The 25,166-nt window shown below is 41.9% G+C and overlaps 1 protein-coding gene across 3 annotated transcripts in view; it reads right to left on the reverse strand.

The window, feature by feature from the left end:
- The window catches only part of adamts6 (ADAM metallopeptidase with thrombospondin type 1 motif, 6), a 286,378-nt gene that overhangs the window by 71,916 nt on the left and 189,296 nt on the right, over positions 1-25,166 (reverse strand). For all 3 annotated transcript variants that reach the window (XM_080186565.1, XM_080186557.1, XM_080186560.1), the window contains exons 13-14: positions 4,236-4,381; positions 164-227 (exon numbers count right to left, since the gene is read on the reverse strand). In XM_080186565.1, coding sequence (XP_080042691.1) covers positions 164-227; positions 4,236-4,381 — 210 coding nt within the window. The remainder of the gene's footprint in view (positions 1-163; positions 228-4,235; positions 4,382-25,166) is intronic.

Below are 25,166 nucleotides of genomic sequence, written 5' to 3' on the forward strand. Positions count from 1 at the left end.
AAAAACTATCTTTCTCATGCAGGTTATGGCTGGTCAGCTGTGCATTTCCCGAACTTTCTATATTTAATAGCGAACAGTTGTTTTCTCTGGAGGATTCTACAATTGGAAATGTAAACTTTATCATCCATTGCCATTGCCAGCAACCTTTAATGGTTTCACTTACGTCAGTGTTACAGGAGCGGTAACGTTTTCTCTCGCCAAGACAATACTTCCCACCACCAGAAGGCCTAGTTAACAATTTGAAAAAAATAATGATTAAAGAAATGATATTCCATTTTGTCTCATAGGTCTTGAGAGATTAACAAAATAAAATTGAAACTGTGCCCAGCGTATCACAGACAGAACAAAAATAATCACTTAAAATACACTGAAAAGTTAGTCAGTATTTCAACACACTTGTTAGTGGTAGTATTAAGGTTGTTCATAGTTAGAAATATAAATTAAAACATAAATTAAAACTGCTTAGGAAAGAATTGACTTTTGTTGGAAAAACAGACATTTTGTTAAAAATGTTTGATAATATTCTGCACAGACTAGCTAAAGAATATCTATTTCCCGATTCATAAAATGACAAAGAAATTAAATCATTATCAAAGCAAGTTTTCGTACACTTTCAACCCTGTGCAAAACACCTCACCCCTGCTCTATCTAAAACAAACTGTATAAGGTCAGAAACTTCACAGGTAGACATAACTTGTTCATACTGAAGGATTGTGTAGGTTTAAACCAGTGAACTAAATGGAGAACGGGTAGCTGGATGTAGGTGCCTCCGAAAAGGCCAGAGGAGCGGGATTGCTTCTCTCAGCCACACAAAAACAAATAAGCGTGCATCTTCTGGTGCCCCCTTGGCTGCATCGCAGCAGGCACCAGTGAGCCTGGCTGGTGCATAGCCAGCCCAGTTGAGTCTTAAAATGGCATACGTATCCTGTAAAGGTACCATAGAATCCTGATTTAAATATTATCATTAGTAATCTGCTTGCTTCAAGCAGCTGCCTGTTTTTAGCATTTGAACAAATTGATGAAAGCCACACAACTGGCAGGAAAGGGGTGGAAAGAGTTCTTATGATTCCAGAGGCTGGAGCAGGCCTCAGAATCTCCCCCAGTTTTCATTTCATATAGTTCAAGGGAGTAAAAAGGCAGCATTGTATCAGCTGCCCATTATGTATCTTACCAATCCCATACGGTCCATTGTATACCCGTGCCAAAGTCGGGGGATACCTCCCCCACACTAGCCCCAACGCCCCAACCCCCTCCCAAAATCTCTACGCCTTACTTGCTCATGTTAGCTTTTTCCAGCTCTGTTACCTCATGATTTTGGTGATTCAAGCTTAGCACGTTTTTGTTGAAATCTTTTGGAGCTACTGCTTTAAGCATTTCCCATAGGGCAGCATCCAAACATTACTGAATTTGGATAGATCACGTTATCCACTACTTTAGCATCTTGGTGACAAGAGTTAGCCCATATAAGGTAAAAAGCTGAGTCCAGCTATCTCATTAGTAAGCGACCAATGGGAAAAAGAACAAGATAATTTAAATAGAAATGTATTTAACTATTTTTAAGTGTGGACAGTGCTGCTGCATGCACTAAATTACTGAAAAGGATATTAAAGAAAGGTAGATAAAAGTTTGAAAAATGTTAAGGCAAGAGTTTTTTTTTACAGTTTCGCCTGCTCTGCTGCATAACTTTGACAGAGGATTAGTGGAACACCCCTCTGCACAAGTAAATGGGCTTCCTGCCAAAACTCTGCCAAAGTTACGGATTTGGAGAAGAAGTAGTTTGGAGAAAAAACATTGTGAAACAATAATCTGTGCTTCACATCAATACAATATATTCCATGAACTAAGATTTGGACAGTTAGTTACAAACAATTTGCTACATATTCATGAAGCACTATTTACATGATTTTTTCTTAACATTCTCCCTATTTTTTCATAACGTAATTTAAAAAGTGTCGCAATGCATATTTTTTCCTGAGTAGGTTTCATGAACAGATCCATGAACTGAAGTCATTTGTGGGCAAATCTTCATCATCCTTGCCCTAGGAGAACATCCAATTCACTGCCAAGGATCAGGAAAAGGGTCTGAGTCAAAATTCACCCAAAGTTTGCCTATTTTCTGTTAATTGGACTTCCTGACCTTTCTCATATTGGCCCAGACTTATAATTTCCTTGAAGAATATTACCATATTCATTAAGCGCAAGCTTCTTTTCTGAAAAAGTGTGAGGTGATTCACTTTGGTAAGAATAACAGGAGTACAGAATATAGGGCTAATGGAAGGACTCTTGGTAGTGTCAACGAGCAGAGAGATCTCGGTGTACATGTGCATAGATCCCTGAAAGTTGGCACCCAGGTTGATGAGGTTGTTAAGAAGGCGTAGGGTGTGTTAGCTTTTATTGGTAGAGGGATTGAATTTCGGAGCCGTGAGGTCATGTTGCAACTGTACAAAACTCTGGTGCGGCTGCACTTGGAGTATTGCGTACAGTTCTGGTTGCCGCATTATAAGAAAGATGTGGAGGCATTGGAAAGGGTGCAGAGGAGGTTTACCAGGATGTTGCCTGGTATGGTGGGAAGGTCTTATGAGGAAAGGCTGAGGGACTTGAGGTTGTTTTCGTTAGAAAGAAGAAGGTTGAGGGGTGACCTAATTGAGGCATACAAGATGATCAGAGGATTAGATAGGGTGGACAGTGAGAGCCTTTTTCCTCGGATGGTGATGGCTAACACGAGGGGACATAGCTGTAAATTAAGGGGGCGTAATTATAGGATGGATGTTAGAGGTAGGTTCTTTACTCAGAGGGTAGTAGGGGCGTGGAATGCCCTGCCTGCAGCAGTTGTGAACTCGTCAACTTTAAGGGCATTCAAATGGTCAGTGGATAGGCATATGGATAACATTGGAATAGTTTAGGTTAGAGGGTCAATAGATTGGTTCCACTGGTCAGTGCAACATCGAGGGCCAAAGGGCCTGTACTGCGCTGTAATGTTCTATGTTCTATGAAATTCATTTTTAGCTGCTTTAATTATTTTGTTAACCACGTTTAGAAATTTCTAATTCAAGATTCTAGAACTTTTCCTACTACAGCTGTTAAGCTAATTGACCCATAATCACCTGATTAGTTCTGGCTCCCTTTGGGAAGAAGGGTATCACATTGGCCAGTCTACAGTCCTTGGGTACATATCTATGCTAAATTGTACAGTAAAATATAATTATATAAAATATAATTATTATAGAGATTTTCCTATAACTTCAGCAGAAATGGCACAAACACCCTCGCTGCCATCTCCTCAGGGTTTCTGTGCTTCTTTCACAGGACATGGAGTGGAAGCTGCCCCTAAAAAAAATTACTTTGTAATTTCTTGCCCACCTTTTGTTTGCCCTCTCCTATTTCCCAAATCTGCCATGGACCTAGTTCTGGCTGCAATCCCTGGATGTACCATCAGTCTCATCAGTATTCAGAGCAGAATACCGGGATACACTCAGGAGACTCCTGCTTGTTTTCTTCTTGATTGCGTGGTGTTCAACAATTCCCTACCTTCCTGTGTAGTCTCAGGTTGCAGGTGACCAATCTTTAAATGTGCTCTCCATGAAGCTTTCAACCTCATGGATGTGCTGCAGTGATGCCAGCTTCTAAATGCAGAGTTCAGCTGCATTTTGAAATAATTCATAGGATATGGGCAAGGCCAGCATTCAATGCCCATCCCTGATTTGAAGTCAGTCAAGCATTTTAAAGTGAACCACATGTAAGCCATTCCAGGTTAAGGATGGCAGATTTCTTTTCCTACATCAGTGAATCAGATGGGTTTTATGATAATAAGCAACGGTTTTAGGGTCGTTATTAGACTTTTCATTCCAGACTTTTTTATTGAATTCAAACTGCTCCAAATTGACCGTGGGTCCCCAGGGCATTACCCTGGGTCTTTGGATTACTAGCTCAGTGACAATACCACTACACTATTGCCTCTCCTACAACCGCAATTGATGATACTACATTCGGCATATTATCCAAATCATGCTATTGCCTCTGACCATTATTCTGACTTTTAAACTATTGTCCCTGACCACAGATTTGCGATAAACAGCATTAGTCAGAAGTGGTAAAAAGCAATTGTAAAATATTAATATATTCAGTTTTATTTTTCAGTTGCAACTTCTGATCCTTGTTAGAGAGAACATATGAAATAAAGTTACTGTGTCATTTTCAAATATGTCTTTTTGCTCTGGCTTACTTTAGTTACTTACGCTGGACTGTCACAGTGCCTCAGAGATGAGGAGACTCCTCCCCCACATGTTCTACTGCATTCTCCCCATAAGGACCATGGTCCCCAGCCTCCATCTACACTCTGAGGCCAAGTACCAAAAGACACACATTCACCTTGATAACACCACTGTAAGAGACCAGAATACACAGAATTAGTTATTCAACTGGCAGAGTGTGAACACACTAACAGATTAAGCAATAATGAATTGTAGCAATTAGTAATCCTTATCCTGACAAATTGTACACTTAAAAGGATAAACATCAAACACTTTTGCTCAAGTATTAGGGTTGGATTCTTACAACCAAGGCAGGTAGCTGGAGTAGGGAAATATCCTAATTTGAGGACCCTGTTAGACTGACTTCTCAGGGAGGCAAGGGCAAGATGGATTCAGGTGTCTCAAGTTGGCTATGGGGGCAGGCGAGTGCCCAGATGGGCTGGCTAGAAGGCTCATCTTGTCTTGGTTCTTCATTCCAGTTGCTTTGGAAGCTGTTAGACCCAGCAGCGCTCATGCACACCCCGCCAATATCACTGACCATCCCCTCCACCACCCCCATGCCCCCTCATACCCCCATTTCACCTCCATGCCAACTCAAGGCCCAATCCTCACTCCATGCCCCCTCACGCTCCCCCCATATCACTTCCCTAGCCACTTACATAGCACCCAACATTGGAAGATCTTATGAACCATGGGGGATGAAAATAAAATAACTTCTAATAATCTAATACACCTTTAACTCCTACGCATTTAATAGTGAATAAAACTTCCATTCCTGAAATCCATTCAAAGTTTTATATCTCCTTGTGTACTTTGATGGTTAAGTAGTTATATTGTAGATAGCTCATCATTTAAACTCAAAAACCTAGAATCCCCTGCTGAGATAAGTGCTTTTGTAGCGTTTGAAGCTTTGCCAAGCATTCTAACTGACATAATATTAGTCCTTGAGATATGTCAACAAAGAACACTACTGAAATTATGGAACAGGTATTCATGTCTTTTTCTAACCTACACCTGATGGCCTATCAAACAAAGCAGTTAACTATTTTAACTCTCATTGACAGCTTAAACCAGTTTTCTTCACACCTCAAGAGCAAGGGGCTTAAAAACTTCAGGTCATGATACTTAAACACATCTGCCCATACACCTGCTCCATCAGTTTGTGACTCTCACAATGTGGATTAAGGCTTGTTGATCAAAAAAAATGTATTGATGTGAACTTAGCCCAATGTTCAAATGGGTTTGCTGATTTTGGATCTCCTTCCAGCAAAATTTGGATGAGTCAGCAATGGGGGTGGAACTTCTGTATCTACATCCTACCCGCCATTTTAAAGCACTGCGGAATCATCTTGACTCTGTGAAGAGTCCCTTCCTTAGACTCTTGGTGATAGAGTTATTAGAAGTAGAATGCTCCTGATCCTGCTCACAAATGTTATGACATTCCATAGAATCAGTGAATAGTTACAGTACAGAAGGGGGCCTTTTGACCCATGGTGCCTATGCTGGTCCTCTGCAGGAGCAATTTACCTAATGTCGCCATTGCCTTTTTCTCAGAACCCTGTAATTTTCTTTCTTTAAGTTAATGATCTAATTCCTTCTTGAAATCTTCCATTGCCCCTGCCTCCTCCACATACACAGGTAGTGTATTCCAGATCCTATCCATTTGCTGAATGAAAACATTTTCCCTCATGTAGCTATTGCTTCTTTTCCCGACTGCTTTAAATCTATGTCCTCTTGTTCTCAATCCTTCCTTCAGTGGGAACAGATTCTCTCTACTTATTCCACCCAGGTACTTCATGGTATTGAATATTTCTGTCAATTCTCCTCTCAACAGTTTTAACTTCTCCAATCTATCTGAACAGAACTAAAGTTCTTCATGTTTGAAACCATCCTCAAGATGCTTTTCTGCACTCTCTCTGATACCTTTGCAACCTTCCTAAAATGTGATGCCAGAACTGGACCCAATACCACAGTGGAGATCAGATCTGCTGCTATCCAGATCATCAGAGACAATCCAATGGAATGCCAATGTGCCGATCATCATGGGAATTGTCTGGGAAGTTTGAACTTCCAATGGGCAATTTCTCAATTCCACAGAGCCCTCTTTAAATCTTCAACTCAGTGTCAAAGTTGAAGACTTTGGACAGCTCCGACAGCTTATTTGAATGGTCACACAAGAAGTGTGGAGACAGAAAAATCTGAGCCTAATTCTTTGGTTATGATACAATTGACTTTACACAATGAACGCCTCCCCCCAATTCCTTGCTTGTGACCTCCCAACTAACCCCCTCATGCACCGATAACTCCCCATCGTTCCCCAATCTGACCATCTGATTACTCCCTTGAGCCCCGAAACAAACCAATAGCTCCTTCCAATGTTGCAAACAGACCAATCACCTGCTCCTCACTACCTGACTACCCCAAGATGTGACCACCTATCCACCCCACCCATCTGCCACCCTACCATCATGCCCAGCTGCTACCCAACCCACCGACATCACCCATCTACTCATCCTATCATCCTATCCACTTATTCATTCATCCACTTACCCATTCACCACCATCCCCATTAGCTAGCCATTAAAAGTAGGGCATGTCCAGTCTTTCCCAGATGCTACAGTGCTGCAAAGGAATTTTTTGAAACTGAGCTAGAGAGACACGGCCAGAAATGCAGAGCAGTGTCGGGGTGGAGAAAAGTAGGAATGGAGCAGCAATAGAACAAAGAACGGTACAGCATTGGAACAGGCCCTTGAGCCCACCAACCCTGCACTGATCACGTTGTTCTATTTAGACCAACCACCTGTATCTTTCTATCTCCACCTGTTCATGTGTCTATCCAGATAAGTCTTAAATGTCACTAACATGTCTGCCTCACGTGGCAGTGCAGGCCCCCACTGCCCTCTGTGTAAAAGACTTCTCCCGCACTTCTCTAGTGAACCTTTCCCCTCTTACTTTGAACTTGTGCGCCCTTGTAATTGTCATTGCTGCCCTGGGAAAAAGCTTCCAACTGTTCACCTCATCTATACCCCTCATAATTTTATAACCTTCTATCAGGTCACCCCCTCAGCCTCTGTCTTTCCAGGGAGGACAATCCCAGTTTATTCAATCTCTCCTTATAGCTAATACCCTGGCAATGTCCTGCTAAATCTTTCTGTACACCTTCCAAAGTATCCACATTCTTCTGGTAGTGTGGTAACCAGAATTGGACACAGTATTCCAAATGTGGCCTAACCAATTTTTTATATAACTGTAACATAATTTGCCAACTTTTACACACGATGCCCTGGCCGATGAAGGCAAGCATGCCACATGCTTTCTTCACCAGCTTTTCCAACGGTGCTACCACCTCTAAGGATCTGTGAATCTGTACTGCCAGATCTCTCTGTGTTTCTATGCTCCTGTTAGTTCTGACATTTATTTTGTAGCTCCCACCTGAATTGGATATACCAAAATGCATCAGCTCAGATTTGTCAGATTAAATTTCATCTGCCATCTGGATATAGATAGAGTGAATGCAAGCAGGCATTTTCCACTGAGGCTAGGGGAGAAAAAAACCAGAGGGCATGGGTTAAGAGTGAAAGGAGAAAAGTTTAAAGGGACTATTAGGGGGGGCTTCTTCAAGCAGAGAGTGGTGGGAGTGTGGAATGAGATGCCGGATAAAGTGGTAAATGCAGGGTCACTTTTAACATTTAAGAAAAACTTGGATGGGTTCATGGATGAGAGGGGTGTGGAGGGATATGGTCCAAGGTCTCGTTGGACCTTAACCTGGTGTTATGAGATTTCTTACTGTGTTTACCCCAGTCCAATGCCGGCATCTCCACATTCTGTGGCCAAACCAGTTCTGAGTCCATCTAGCTAGTTCATCTTTAATCATATGTGATTTAACCTTTTGCACCAGCCTGCCATGAGGGACCTCATCAAATGTTTTACTAAAATCAATGTAGACAACATCCACAGCCCATCTCTCATCAATCATTTCTGTCACCTTCTCAAAAAGCTCAATCAAACTACTGAGACATGACTTCCTCGTACAAAATCAACCTGTCTGTTGATAATAAGACCATTCAGTTCCAAATGTGTACAGATCCTATCCCTGAGAATCTTCTCCAACAATTTCACCACCACTGACGTCAAGCTCACTGGCCTATAATTACCTGGGTTATCCTTGCTACCCTTCTTATATAACAGGACAACATTGGCTATCCTACACTCCTCTGGGGTCTCACCTGTAGCCAATGAGGAAACAAAGATTTCAGTTAAAGGCCCAGTAATTTCCTCTTTTGTCTCCCTCAGTCATCTCGGATAGGTGCCACCTGGCCCTGGGGATTAGTCTAGTTTAATGCTTTTTAATACACCTAACACTCTCTCCTTGGTAATGATGATGTGCTCTGGAGGGTTCACTTACTCCTCCAAGACACCATCAATCAACATGTCCCTTTCCTTTGTGCATACCGATGCAAAGTACTCATTAACGATCTCACCCACTTCTTTTGGTTCCATGCAAAATTTCCCTCCTTTGTCCTTGAGTGGACCAACTCTTTTTCTAGCTACCCTCTTGTTCCTAATATATGTATAAAATGCTATGGGATACTCCTTAATTCTGCCTGCCAAGGACATTTCATGACCCCTTTTTGCCCTTCTAACTCCCTACTTGAGCTCTTCAAGTGCTTCATCTGTTTTTAACCGCCTGGACCTCATAGAACATAGAACATTACAGCACAGTACAGGCCCTTCGGCCCTCAATGTTGTGCCAAGCTATGTCCAACCCCAAGATCAAGCTATCCCACTCCCTATAATTCTGGTGTGAAATTATAAAAATTTTGCCTGCACCCTTTTCTTTTGACTGGACTCACGATTTCCCTGGTCAACCACAGTTCCTGAATCCTGCCTTTCCTATCCTTCCTTTTCACAGGTATGTGCCTGTCCTGCTCATTAAAAGACTCCCACATGCCAAATGTGGATTTACCCTCAAATAGCTCTCCCAAACAACAGCCTCCAAATTCTGCCTAATCTGTTTGTAGTTAGCCTTCCCCCAATTTAGCATCTTAATTCTAGGACAACACTTGTCCTTTTCCATCAGTATCCAAAAACCTACGGAATTGTAGTCACTATTTGCCACATGTCACCCCATAGCAACTTTGATGATCTCGTCGGGCTCATTCCCTAGTACTAGGTCCAGTATACTATTTACATATTGTTCCTGGGCACACTAATCAAATTCCTCACCATCTGGGCTCCTCAGGGATTTCCAATCAATATGAGGAAAATTAAATCTCCCACTGCAACGACCCTATTATTTCTACATCAGTCCAGAATCTGCTTACATATCTGTTCTTCAACTTCCTGTGAGCTGTTGGGAGATTTGTAGTACACCCCCATCATAGTGACTGCCCCCTTCCTGCCTCTGAGCTCTACCCAAAGTGTCTCATTACTTAATTCTTTCATGGTGTCCATCATGTGTACAGCTGTGATATGTTCCCTAACCAGTACTGCAATTCCCCCACCTCTTTTGCCTTCCCCTCTGTCTCGCCTAAAGCACCCACATTGCAGAACACTTAGCTGCCAATCCTGTCCCTCTTTTAAATAAGCCTCCGTTACCGCAATCACATCCAAATTTCATGCATGTCTCAACTGTCTCACCAGTTATAATGTGGACATGTCGGTGTTGGACTGGGAAGGGCACAGTAAGAAGTCTCACAAGACCAGGTGATGAAGTAGCAGTGCTCTGAAAGCTCATGATTCCAAATAAACCTGTTGGACTTTAACCTGGTGATATAAGACTTCTTACTGTTACCTGTTATACTCCTTGCATTGAAGCAGGTGCGCTCCAGCTTCCATGCACACTGAATTTGACTCATCATCAGTCTGATGATGATTGCTTCCTCTTGAAAATCTGGGCCAGTGCTTTATACAGATTTAAAATAACTTTCTTGCTCTTGTACCAATGCCCTTATTGATAAAGCCTAGAATGCCATATGCTTTATTAACCGCTCTCTCAACTTGTCCTTCCACCTACAATGATTTATGCACGTATACACCCAGCTCTCTCTGCTCCTGCACTCCCTTTAGAATTCTATCCTTTTTAAATATTGTTTCTCTTCATTCTTCCTACCAAAATTCAATCTATGTTAAATTTCATCTGCCACTTGTCCATGATTTCCATCAAGCTGCTCATGTCCTTTTGAAGTTTTCCATTATCCTTTTCATGCTTCACAATATTTCCAAATTCCATTTCATCTGCAAATTTTCAAATTGTGCCTTATACACCAGGGTTTAGATCATTTATATAAAACAGGAAGAGCAGTGCTCCTAAAACCAATCCCTGGGGATCTCCAATATAAACCTTCCCCAGTCTGAAAAAAAAGAGCGGAGGACCACTACTCTCTATTTCTTGTCACTCGGCCAATTTTGTATCCATATTTCTACCGTCCCTTTTATTCTATCAGCTCTAACTTTTCTCTCAAGTCTATATGTGGCAGTTTTAGAAAAGCATGTCCACACCACACCAGCAGCATTACTTTCATTAGTCTTCCCTCTTACCACTTTAAAAAACTCCACAAGTTAGTTAAACATCATTTTCCCTTAACAAATTCATGCTAACGTTCTTTAATTAAGTTTGCCCAAGTGACTGTTAATTTTATCCCAAATAGTTGTTTCTAAAAGCTTCTGCACTACTGGGGTTAAACTGACTAGCCTGCGGTCGCTGGGCTTATCTTTGCACTTTTTTAAATTAGATATAACATTTGCAATTCTTCAGTCCACTGGCATCACCTCTGAGTTTAAGAAAGAGTGAAAAAGATTATGGAAAGTTCCTCTGCAATTTCCATTCTCATTTCCCTCAGTATCCTTGGATACTGGTCCTTGTGCCTTATAAATTTTAAGTACAGCCTGCCAATTTGATACCTCCTCCTAGTCAGTTCAAAACCCTGCATGGTGCTAAACTGACTTCATTCTGCCCTTTACCACCATTCAGCTATTTATATATATAAGGACAGCTTTTGATTCCCTTTTATGTTGGCTTCCAGTTTCTTCTCATTTTCTCCCTTTGCTTCTTTTATTTTTTTCAATTCCCCTTTGGATCTTCTACGCTCAGCCTGGTTCTCTTCTGTATTATCCACCTGACATCTGAGGTAAGCACACACTTACTAATTCATCTTAACCTCTGGCTCTTTCATCATCCAGGCACCTCTGGATTTGTTTCCTCTACCTTTCCCTCCTGAGGGAATAAGCCTTGACCATACTTGAACTCTCTTCCTTAAAGGCAGTCTGTTGTTCAGTTACTATTTTTCCTGCCAACCTTTAATCCCAATTTATCTGGCCCTAATCCATTCTTATCCCATTGAAAGTTGGCTTTCCCCAGTTAATCATTCTTATTCTGGATTGTTCCTTGTCCAATTCCATAGCCAGCAGAAATACAATGGTTACTGTCCTCTAAAATGTTCTCCCACTGACACTCGATCCACTTGGCCCACCTTATTCCCATGAATCAGGTCTAGCAGCAACTCCTTTCCCATTGGATTGGACACGTATTGCTCTAAAGAACTCTACTGAATACACTCTTAAAACTCTCGTCCCGCTTTGCTTTTACACTACTACTATCCCAGTTTATAATGGGATAATTAAAGTCCCTCATTATAATCACTCTATAGTTCTTGAAATTCTCTTTAATTTCCTTGCAAATGTGTTCCATAGAACCATAGAAAATTACAGCTCAGAAACAGGCCTTTTGACCCTTGTCTATGCCAAACCATTTTTCGCCTAGTCCCACTGACTTGCACTTGGACTATATCCCTCCACACCCCTCTCATCCATGAACCTTCCAAGTTTTTCTTAAATATTAAAAGTGACCCCGCATTTACCACTTTATCCGGCAGCTCATTCCACACTCCCGCCACTCTCTGCGTGAAGAAATGCCCCCTAATATTCCCTTTCAACTTTTCTCCTTTCACCCTTAACCCATGCCCTCTGGTTTTTCACTCCCGTAGCCTCAGTGGAAAAAGCCTGCTTGCATTCACTCTATCTATACCCATTAAAATCTTATACACCTCAATTAATTCTCCCCTCATTCTTCCATATTTCAGGGAATAAAGTCCTAACCTATTCAATCTCTCTCTGTAACTCAGCTTCTCAAGTCCTGGCAACATCCTTGTGAACCTTCTCTGCACTCCTTCAACCTTATTTACATCCTTCCTGTAACTCGGTGACCAAAACTGTACACAATACTCTAAATTCAGCCTCACTAATGCCTTATACAACCTCACCATAACACTCCAACTTTTATACTCAATGCTCTGATTTATAAAGGCCAATGTACCAAAAGCACTCTTTATGACCCTATCCACCTGTGATGTCACTTTTAGGGAATTCTGTACCTGTCCTCCCAGATCCCTCTGTTCAACTGCACTCTTCAGAGTCCTGCCATTTACCCTGTACGGTCTACTTTGGTTTGTCCTTCCAAAGTGCAATACCTCACACTGTCTGCGTTAAGTTCCATTTGCCATTTTTCAGCCCATTTTTCTAGTTGGTCCAAATCCCTCTGCAAGCTTTGAAAACCTTCCTCACTGTCCACTACACTTCCAATCTTTGTATCACCAGCAAATTTGCTGATCCAATTTACCACATTATCATCCAGATCATTGATATAGATGACAAACAACATTGCACCCAACACCTATCCCTGCAACACTCCACTAGTCACAGGCCTTCACTCAGAGAAGCAATCCTCCACAACCACTCTCTGGCTTCTTCCATTGAGCCAGTGTCTAATCCAATTTACTACCTCCCCATGTATACCTAGCGACTCAACTTTCCTAAATAACCTCCCATGAAATCCAGGTAAACAACATCCACCACCTTCCTTTTATCCACTTTCCTGGTAACCCCCTCGAAAAACTCTAATAGAGCATAAAGTCATGTTGACTCTCCCTAATAAGCCCCTGTCTATCCAAATATTTGTAGGTCCTATCCCTATCACACCTTCCAATAACTTGCCCACCACCGACGTCAAACTTACTGGCCTATAATTTCCCGGATTTCCTTTGGAACCTTTTTTAAAAAATGGAACAACATGAACCACCTTCCGATCATCCGGCGCCTCCCCCATGATTGCTGACATTTTAAATGTCTGCCAGGGCCCCTGCAAGTTCAACACTAGCTTCCCTCAAGGTCCGTGGGAATACCCCGTCCAGTCCTGGGAATTTATCCACTCTGATTTGCCTCAAAACAGCCAGCACCTCCTCCCCTTTAATCTGTAAAGGTTCTATGATCTCCCTTTCTGTTTGCTCTATTTCCATAGACTCCATGCCCATTTCTCAGTAAATACGGATGCAAAAAACCCACTTAGTATCTCCCCCATCTCTTTTGGTTCCATATACAGTCTACCACTCTGGTCTTCAAGAGGACCAATTTTATCCCTCACTATCCTTTTGTTCCTTACATACCTAGAGAAGCTCTTTGGATTTTTCTTCACTCTGTCTGCCAAAGCAACCTCATATCTTCTTTTAGCTCTCCTGATTTCCCTCTTAAGTAGCTTCTTGCACTTTTTATACTCCTCGAGCATCTGATCTGTTCCTTGCTGCCTGTACATTTCACACAACTCTCTCTTCCTCTTAATCAGTGTTACAATCTCCCTCAAGAACCAAGGTTCCTTATTCCTAATTACTTTGTCTTTAATCCTGACAGGAACATACAAACTCTGCACTCTCAAAATTTCTCCTTTGAAGGCCTCCCACTTTCCATTTACATCCTTACCAGAGAACAGTCTGTGCCAATCCACATACCACTATCTCATTTCATCACCCTTCTCATTTCATCAAATTTGGCTTTTTTCCGGTTCAGAACTTCAACCCAAGGACCAGATCTATCCTTATCCATGATCAGGTTGAATCTAATGGCATTATGATCACTGGATCCAAAGTGTACCCTCACCCTCACATCCATCACCTGCCCTAACTCATTTTCCAATAGGAGATCCAGTATTGAATCCTCCGAGTTGGCACCTCTAATGTAGAAAATGCTCCTGAACACATTTAACAAACTCTACCCCGTCTAAACCTTTAACAGTATGCGAGTCCCAATCTATATGTGAAAAATTAAAATCCCCTACTATCACAACTTTGTGTTTCTTGCAGTTGTCCGCTATCTCTCTGCTGATTTGCTCCTCCAATTCTCACTGACTACTGAGTCGTCTATAATACAACCCCATTAATGTGGTCATACCTTTCCTGTTTCTCAGCTCCACCCATAGGGCCTCTGTAGACAAGCTCCCTAATCTATCCTGCCTGAGTACCGCTGTAACATTTTCCCTGACCAACAATGCCAACCTTCCACCTTTTATCCCTCTGTCTCTATCACGCCTGAAACATTGTAACCCTGGAACACTGAGCTGCCAGTCCTGCCCCTCCTGTAGCCAAGTTTCACTAATGGTAATAATGTCATATTTCCACATGTCAATTCACGCCTTCAGCTCATCTGCCTTCGCCACAATACTCCTGGCATTGTAATAGACACACCTCAAAAGATTATTTCCACCACACTCAACCCTTCCATTTGTGATTTTGCTTGAACTAACCTGTCTTTTTACCCCCCACTCCACTATCTGCTCTGGCACTCTGGTTCCCATCTTCATGCAAATCTAGTTTAAACGTTTCCCAATAACACTAGCAAACCTCCCTGCAAGTATATTGGTCCCCTTGTAGTTTAGGTGTAACGCACCTGCCCCAGGAAGAGGTACCTGCTCCAAGATTCGGAAACCCTGCCTCCTACACCAGTTCCTCAGCCCTCAGTTCCTTTACATATTTCCCAATAGTTGGTGACTAAAACAAGCAATGTAATAACATCTTTTTTGTTCCTTAGCTTTAGCCAAATAGATTCTGTCCTTTGACCATCTGGGACATCCACTCTGTCCAGCACTGCAATGCTCTCCTTAATCAGTACCACCACCCCTACTCTTTTCCTATCTTTCCTGAACACTCTGTCTCCTGGAACTTTTAATATAGCTCTGCCCTCTGAGCCAGGTCATTGTTAACACCACAACATCATATTTCCACATGACTATCCTTCAGCAGCCCTGACAGAGGATCATCCAGACTTGAAATGTTGACTCTATTCTCTCTCCACAGATGCTGTCAGACCTGCTGAGATTTTCCAGCATTTTCTGTTTTTGTTTCAGATTACAGCTTCCGCTACATTTTGCCTTTATCTTAGCTCGTATCAAGTCTGAACTGTTTTCACACAACTGAACATATATTAATGCTGAATCAACATATCTCTTCCCTATGTGCTGAATCCAAACAATGCATTCATTAAAATGTACCATGCTTGCTTTAAAAAAATTCTGGAAAAGGTAACAACTTTCATTTACATTCTGTTTAAAACTATATAACTAAAAATCATCAGCGTTCTTTTCAAATGCATGCTACTGACTCTGCAATAACTACTAACTTGAGAAAGAAAATAACAAATATCCATTTCTGCATCATTTGTTCAAGATTTTCCATCACTGTTTATTCTGCAATATCAATGTGGATTTTTCTGAACTCATGATATCATCAAATGTAGCAAAAAATGTCAACATATTAATTTAAAATTCCTGTAAAGAAATGCCAATCTCATTGGAATCTGGAAATAAAACAGAAACATTTGTAGTTTTTAAATATAACTTTGTATGATTACCTTTAAGCATAATTAATCAACCAATAATGTGAAAAGTAGGAACGTTCTTCAAATATAGAATTTTTATTAGTTCCTGAATATGTACATGAGATGTACTGAATATCTAGAACTTAGTTTTAAATAAACAAATTATGCCGATTTTGGTGTAATCTTTTAGCGGTAAATAGGGAATTCAGGCAGAACTGTTTCACAGGAAAGATAATGGACACATGGAATAAATTACTAGGGAAAGCCCTTTAAGTAATAGCAATAGTGGTTCAACTCACTATGCTCCTACGAAAGGCATACGGCAAGAAGGCACTTTGGTGGGATTAAAATAAATCAAGAAGGGGCAAATTGCTTACAACAACACATATTTGGCATTTTTCCCCAGTGATAGCCAACATTAAGGGGCACACAACTAAAGGGGGAAAATACCAAACAAATAAGTGGGAAATTTAAACATTTTGGCCCAACAAAATACATACACTTTTTCCTAGACGGCTGCTTTCAGAAGGGCTCCAGTGAACACTTTAAAATAAGAGAGCACCCACACTGAAGCAGAAGGTTACCACCAAAGATTTGTCAGAGTGGATAATAGACTTCATCTCAAATTACCTAATGATAACCAGAGGTAATCTGCAATGAGGCAATGCTTTAAAATATCGAGGATGACACAAACCTGCAGTGCAACCTGGTAAGATTAAAGGGGGAGGGATGACCAAAGAGAGAGGCAAGCCTTCATTGGGAGTTAATAGTGTGGGGCAAGCTGAAGGAACAGATATGGTGAGCTCAGACTGCCCGGTGCGGTGCTTCAGAAAGTGTTGGCAAAATCAAAAGGATTGACAAAGAGCTAAAGGTTTCTAACTTAAATAAATCTAAAAGCAGCACCTAGGCAGAGATGAATTTATTTAAAAAAAATCTAAATGAATGCAAAGACATAAAAGACAGCTATTAACAGTAATAAGAACAGTAAGAAGTCTCACAACACCAGTTTAAGGTCCAATTGGTTTACTCACCTGATGAAGGAGCAGAGCTCCAAAAGCTTGTGATTCCAAATAAACTGGTTAGACTTTAACCTGGTGTTGTGAGACTTCTTACTGTGTCCGCCCCACTCCAATGCCGGTATCTCCACATCATCAGTTAAAAGAAAACATCCAAGCCAAGCAAATTAGCACATCAAAAAATCAAAAGGGAAAGCCTGAAATAAAATATTAAAACTAATAGCAGATAAATAAAAGATATATAAAAATGGCAAGCAACATTCAACGGGAGGATAACGAAGATTAAGATATTTTTGGACATTAATACTGAACATCCATGCAACCCTGACTCTCCCATTGTTGGGCGGGATTTTACAACATGTTTCAGGTGAGGCTTGTAACATGCTGCTCGAGACCAACAGAGAATTCCGTTCTGTGAGCCTCACCTGTTCCGATTCCGGGGCAGATGAAGCAATAAAATTCCAGCCTTTGTCTCTAATGATACCCTAAATTATTTTAGGATTTTGCTTCCACTATTCTACCAGTAAACAAATTCAAAGCAGGACTGTGATGATCGGAGACTTGACGTTTAGGGGGACAGATGTGAGATTCTGTGCCCACAAACGGGAGACCAGGATGGTGAGTTGCCTCCCGAGTATCAGGGTCAAGAATATCTTGGAGCGGCTGCAGAATATTCTCAAGGTGGAGGGTCAGCAACCAGAAATCGAGTGATTACAGAGAGTTAGGAAAAAGATTAAGAAGCAGGGCATTGAGGATGGCAATTTCTGGATTACTTCCAGTGCCACGTGCTAGTGAGGGTAAAAACTGGAGAATATGGCAGATGAATGTGTGGCGAAAGAATCTGTGCAGGGGGCAGCGATCCAGAGTCTTAGATCATTGGGATCTTTTCTGGAGCAGAGGTGACCTGTTTAAGAGGGATGTATTGCATCTGAACTGGAGGGGGACCAATATCCTGGGGGTCAGATTTGCTGGTGCTACAAGGGAGGGTGTAAACTAGATTGGCGGGGGATGGGATCCTCACCAGCAGGGAAGGAAATGAGAGGCTGAAAGGAAGGCAGTATTCAGCAATGGCAAGTTGAATAGACATGCTAGGTAGGAGCATGGTAGGAATTGGGGAGACCTATTAGATTAAATTGCATCTATTTCAATGCAAGAGGGCTGACGGGTAAGGTGATGAATTCAGGGCATGGATAGGCACGCGGGACTGGGATACTATAGCCATACCTGAAACATGGCTAAGGAAACAAGACTGGCAGTCAATGTTCCAGCGTACAGGTGCTTTAGGCAGGACAAATGTGGAAGCACGGCAGCAATCAGAGATGAAATAATCAAGGGATCATTCAGTGAGACTTTGTGGGTGGAAGTAAAAAATAAGAAGGGGATGGTGACCTTATTGGGGCTGGACTATTGGCCCCCAAATAGTAAACGGGAATTAGGAGAACAAATGTGCAGGGAGATTGGGGAGATTTGCAGGAGTAATAGGGTTGTCATCGTAGGGGAATTTAATTTTCCTAACATAGTCTGGGACTGCCATAGTGTAAAGAGCTTAGCTGGGGTGGAATTTGTTAAGTGTGTTCAGGAAAGTTTCCTCAGGATGTGGAGAGTTCTACTCGGGAAAGGGCAGAACCTAACCTACTCTTGGGAAATAGGGCAGGGCAAGTGACAGGAAATGGTGGGGGACCACTTTGGGACCAGCGACCATAGTTCTATTAATATTAATACAATTATGGAAAGGACCAAAACTGGTCCACAAGTGCAAGTTCTAAATTGGGGCAAGGCGAATTTTGATGGAATTAAACAGGAGCTTGCAAGAGTTGATTGGAGTAGCTTGTTTGAGGGCAAAGGGACCTCCGGCAAGTGAGAGAAGGGAAATAGTTAAGAGTTCAATGTTCATACATTCCTGTTAGGGTGAAGGGCAAGATTGGCAGGAGCAGGGAACCCTCAATGACAAAACATATTGAGGTTTTGACCAGGAAAAAGGAGGAGGCCTGGCTCAAGTACAAGCAGCTGGAATCAAGGGATTCCCTGAGGGTGTACAGGGGATACAGGAGTATATTCAAGAAGGAAATTAGGAGAGCACAAAGGGGGCATGAGGTAGCTTTGGCTGAGAGGATTAAGGTGAATACAAAGGGATTCTTTAAGTATATTAAAGGAATAAGAATAACTAGAGAGAGAATATGACCCCTCAAGGGCCAAAGTGGACACAGAAAATGTTGTACCCTTATTTAAGAAGAGTTGCAAAGAAAAATCTGGGAATTACAGACCAGTAGGCCGAACTCTGTGATGGGTAAGTTGCTAAAGAGGATTCTGAGAATAAGATTCATAGACATTTGGAAAGACAGGTCTTGATTAGAAGTAGTCAGCATGGCTTTGTGCATGGGAGATCATGTCATAGTCTATACGGACATCAGTAAGACCTTTGATAAAGTTCCACGTGGTAGGCTGCTCTGCAAGGTTAGATCACACGGAATTCAGAGAGAGCTGGCAAACTGGATATACAATTGGTAGGAAACAGAGGGTAATTGTGGAAGGATGCTTGTTGGACTGGAGGTCTGTGACTCTTCATTGCGTCAGGACTGGGCCCATTGCTGTTTGTTATCTATATCAACAATCTGGATAAGAATGCACCAGGCATGATCAATAAGTTTGCAGATGACACTAAAATAGATGGTAAAATAGGTGGACAGTGAGGAAGGTTATCAAAAATTGCAGTGGGAACTTGATCAAGCTGGGGAAGTGGGCTGAGAAATGGCAAATGGAGTTCAATACAGATAAGTGTGAGATGTTGCATTTTGGAAAGTCAAATCAAGGTAAGTCTTTCACGGTGAATGGTAGGACCTTGGGGAATATCATGGGACAGAGGAACCTTGGAGTTCAGGTACACGATTCTTCAAAGATGGAGTCACATGTAGGTAGGGCAGTGAATATGGCTTTTGGCATGCTGGCCTTCATCAGTCAGGGCACTGAATATAGAAATTGGGAAGTTATATTGCAGTTGTACAGGACTTTGGTGAGGCCACACCTCGAGTATTGTATTCAGTTTTGGTCGCCTTGCTATAAGAAAGATGTTATGAAACTAGACAGAGTGCAGAAGAGATTTACAAAGATGTTGCCAGGGCTCAAAAGACTGAGTTATAGGGAGAGATTGGACAGGATAGGACTTTTTCCTTTGGTGTGTAGGAGACTGGGGGGTGCCCTTATAGAGGTTTATAAGATCATGAGAAGCATGGATAGGGTGAATGCATTCAGTCTTTTTCCCAGGGTTGGGGAATTGAGAACTAGACGGCATAGGTTTAAATTAAGAGGGGAAAGAATTAATGGGAATTTGAGGAGCAGCTTTTTTACACAGAGGGTGGTACATGTGTGGAGGAAATGTTTGAGGCAGGGACCTTGACAACATTTAAAAGGCATTTGGACAGACACATGGATAGGAACGGTTTAGAGGGATATGGGCCAAATGCAGGCAAATGGGGCTAGCTTAGATGGGCATTTCAGTAGGCATGGACCAGTTGGACGAAAGGGCCCGTCTCTACGCTGTAGATTTTACGATTCTATGTGGCCTGGCCAAATAACTATGTAGTTTGAAAATGACTTCCTGTAACTTGTACTTTACTGTTTTGTTAATGTACTTCAACATCCTCTTAACTTTGTTTTGTTTTACTAAACTGTATTACTTGGCTACATTGAATATTGAGTCTATTATATCTCCGACATTAATTTCATCCTTAAGTAGTTAAACACAATTCTGCAAGTGCACATGTTGCCAATTTTTAATTTTTATACATAGCCCCAGGTACAGGGCACAGAATGTATTCTGGTGGGGGGGCAGGGGCGGTGCTTCAATGTCCATCACAAAAATGGACTTACTAACACCACTCTTGTGCCATACATACTAAACAGAAGAAGCAACATACAATTGGTGGAGAAAAGGCGATCCTACAACCAGAACAAAGCTTGGGCAGTGTTCCATTAAACAACTTACCAAGAAGGAGGCTCCACAAACATCCCCATCCTTTGTGATGAAGCCCAGAACATCACAGCAAAAGATAAGGCTGAAGCATTTGCAACAATCTTCAGCCAGAAGTGCCAAGTGGCTGATCTGTCTTGGACCCCTTCTGAGGTCCACAGTATCACAGATGCCAGTCTCCAACCAATTCGATTCGCTCCATATTAAAAAACAGCTGAAGGCAAAAGGCTATGGGCCCTAATAATATTCCAGCAATAGTGCTGAAGACCTGTGCTCCAAAACTTGTTTTTGATTTGATTTGATTTATTATTGTCACATGTATTGTTTCTTGCACGCTATACAGACAAAGCATACTTTACATAGAGAAGGAAAGAAGAGAGTGCAGAATGTTACTGCACCCATACCAAGCTGTTCCAGTACAGCTACAATGCAGGTACCTACCCAACAATGCAGCAGACTGCCCAAGAATGTCCTGCCCACAAAATAAGAAGTCTCACAACACCAGGTTAAAGTCCAACAGGTTTATTTGGTAGCAAAAGCCACTAGCTTTCAGAGTGCTGCTCCTTCGAGAGGTAAATGGGAGTTCTGTTCACAAACAGGGCATATAAACACAAACTCAATATACAAAATAATAGTTGGTACGCGAGTCTTTATAGGTAATCAAGTCTTAAAGGCACAGACACAGGTTAAACGCAGGTTAAAGAGTTGTGCATTGTCTCTAGCTGGGACAGTTAGAGAGATTTTGCAAGCCCAGGCAAGTTGTGAGCATTGTGAGGGTTACAGATAGTGTGACATGAACCCAAGATCCCGGTTGAAGCCGTCCTCATGTGTGCAGAACATGGCTATCAGTCTGCTCTGCGACTCTGCATTGCCATGTGTCGTGAAGGCCACCTTGGAGAACTCTTACCCGAAGATCAGAGGGCGAATGGCTGTGACTGCTGAGCTACTCCCCAACAGGAAGAGAATGCTCTTGCCTACTGACAGTCGAGCGGTGTCCATTCATCCATTGTCGCAGCGTCTGCATGGCCTCCCCAATGTATCATGCCCTGGGACATCCTTTCCTGCAGCGTATCAGGTAGACAAGAGTATGTACTGTGTACCTGGTGGATGGTGTTCTCATGTGAGATGATGACATTTATGTCGATGATCCGGCACATTCTGCACAGGTTGCTGTGGCAGGGTTGTGTAGTCTCATGGTCACTCTTCTCCTGAAGGCTGGGTAGCTTGTTGCAGTCAATGGTCTATTTGAAGTTGTGCGATTGTTTGAAGGCAAGAAATGGGGGTGTGGGAATGGCCTTGGTAAGATGTTCATCTTCATCAATGACATGTTGAAGGTTCCGAGGAAGATGTCGCAGCTTCTCCGCTCTAGGGAAGTACCTCTGCTTAACTCTCTCTCCACTCACATTGTCTGTGCCTTTAAGACTTGATTACCTAAAAAGACTCTCATTCCAACCATTATTTTGTAAATTGAGCTTGTATCTTTATACGCCCTGCTTGTGAACAGAACTCCACTCATCTGACAAAGGAGTACACTCCGAAAGCTAGCTGCTTTTGCTACCAAATAAACCTGTTGGACTTTAACCTGATGTGAGAAGTCTTACTGTGTTTACCCCAGTCTAATGCCAGCATCTCCACATCCTGCCCACAAAATAGAGGACAAATCCAATCAGGCTAATTGTTGCCCTATCAGTCTACTCTGAAACATCAACAAGTGATGAACTATGGCAAATAACTCAGCTCCTGATTCCCCAAAGCCTGGCCATGATCTACAAGGCACAAATCAGGATGGAATACTCTCCACTTGCCACCTTTGTTCTTGTGGAGACCAAGTCTTGTCCTCACATTGAGGATACCCTCCATCATGTCGTATTACACTACCACCATGCTCAATGGGATAACTTCAGAACAGATTTTGCAGCTAAAAATTGTTGTCCATGAGGTGTTGTAGGCCATCAGCAACAGTGAAAATGTATTCAACCACAATCAGTAATCTCACAGCATGTCCTCCACATGACCATTATCATCAAGCTGGGGGATCAAAACTAGTTCAATGAACAGTGCAGGAGGGCATGCCAGAAGCAGCACCAGGCATACTTAAAAATGAGGTGCCAACCTGTTGAAGCCACGGCACTAATATGGAGTATGATGGAATGTTCTCGACTTGTCTGGCAGAGAGCAGCTCCAACAACACTCAAGAAGCTCACCACCAAGCTCACCACCATCCAGGACAAAGCAGAAACTTGATCGGCATTCTCCCATTCACCACCTTAAACATTCACTCTCTCCACCATCTGTGCTGTGGCAGCAGTGTATTCCATTTCTTTCAATAGCATCTTCCAAACACTACCATGTAGGAAGACACGTGCAATAGACACAAGGGAACATAATTATCAGCATAGGAAAGTTACAGGAAGGTCACTGAGAAACGGTTGAATGCTACAATGGACTACAATGGGGAGGGACATTCGGGATTTTTCTGGATGGATAAATTAAGATGGGTATAATGACTATTCTTATGTGTAATTCTCTGGTGATATGTATCTGGCAAATAGACTTAACAAGGTGGCAAAGAAACATGACATTTTCAGTCATCAGTAAAATAACACCGCCTCTCAAGTTTGTTTCACTGCAAGTTTCTTACTTTACGATTTATTTTTTTCTGTATTACAATTCATATACATTCTTCTTTGATGTTTGTATAGCTCAATGTCCTTTCGCTTTGTAGTAGGCAAATCTCAGGTGCAGTCTTTGACCAGCATACAGTCCATGCCTCGGGAAGCAACCAGGAAAAGTCACCAACCCCTCATGGCCTTCTTCATTAAATGATGAATTTGTATCACCACACACTTCCCAATGCGTTGGAAAATGGTATTGTGCCATGAAGAGGGAATACCTGGACCTGTAGAAGAAACAAGTCAGGGCCTGATGAATATAAAATAGGCATTTGGAATAGTTCATAACAAAATAAAGATAAATGTGAATTCAAAGGGTGAGCAGATAGTTAAAAGATTGTGCAATGATAGATAATTCACAGAGAAACTAGACTGTTTACAAAGCACTGTGGAAAGCTACAACGCAAAGTAGCAGAGTGAGAAGTCTCACAACAGCAGGTTAAGTGGTTAACACCAGGAAAGAGCAGAATGAAGCAAGGGACGGTATACAGAGTGTCAGAGTTAAGCCAGTGGCATCAGTTAAGGGCCACATTCACTGGCTTCCTTCAGTCATATGTCTACAATTACCTTTCGGAAATTTGGTGCTGGTGTTCCTAATTAAGCCACCAAACAATGGAATAGGGAGAAAGAGAATGGCCACCAAATGGGCATCCACCTGTGTCAAGCGAAAAAGACGTTTAAATAATGTTGCACGTTACATTTAGCAAATTATTTTAAAAATCTTATTTTATGAAATTATGGAAAGCTAATATATTTTCAACATCATCAAAGTATGTATAACTAATAACAAAAATGCCATACCTTTTTACTTTGTGAAATACATAAATTCAACTTCTTTTTCTGAATGGTGTTCCTCTGTTTACTCCTTGCAAAAAATGGTCGTTTTATGCCGTTGTCCTCTTAAATAATGAATTCAAGCCCCTTCCACATTGTCGTTGTACTTGAAAATAACATTTGTTTCATGAAGGGTTAAATCAAAATTGATGCTTACTCAGCACTCAGCACACTGACCTGTTAGATGTAGCGTGTGTGTGTGTGCCTGTGCACGCGTCACACCTAATGAACTTTGCAAAGAGCGAGTATAACTGATGGCACTGCACAGGTGACTGTGTGGCATTATATTATTCCTGTGTAACCTGCTTAGTTCAATACCTCCCTCATTCACTCATTTCTGCTCTCCAGCAATTGTTTGTAGTGATGCCATGTTGTATAGCGTGCATTGGAAAGCCATTTGCAGATGTGACGTCACTTTAGTACCAAACCACTTTGTAACATAAATATAATTTTAGAAATGTTAAGATTCATTAAGTACCAACTAAACATGATTAACTGAACAGTTTTATTAGGACTGTGCAAACTGAAAGGCTAGCAGTGCTTCAGTCTCAGCAGTGCCACAGCAGCAGTGGCCCCTGATGGAACTACACCCCGCTGAATCATCAGTGGATGCCTGCCTCGCAGTAGGGTGAGTGGGGTTGGAGGCAGGCCTGGTGAGGGGTTGTTGATGAGTGGTGTGATGGCAGTTCTATCCTGACTGTAGTTTCAGCAGGGACATTGTTCTTGTGACACTGCTGGGACTGAAAAGCTGATGGTAGTCATGATGTAAAGATGTCGGCGTTGGACT

Source organism: Carcharhinus amblyrhynchos, chromosome 1 (assembly GCF_965287045.1).
Source record: "Carcharhinus amblyrhynchos chromosome 1, sCarAmb.v2.hapA, whole genome shotgun sequence".
Taxonomy (NCBI): Eukaryota; Metazoa; Chordata; class Chondrichthyes; order Carcharhiniformes; family Carcharhinidae; genus Carcharhinus; species Carcharhinus amblyrhynchos.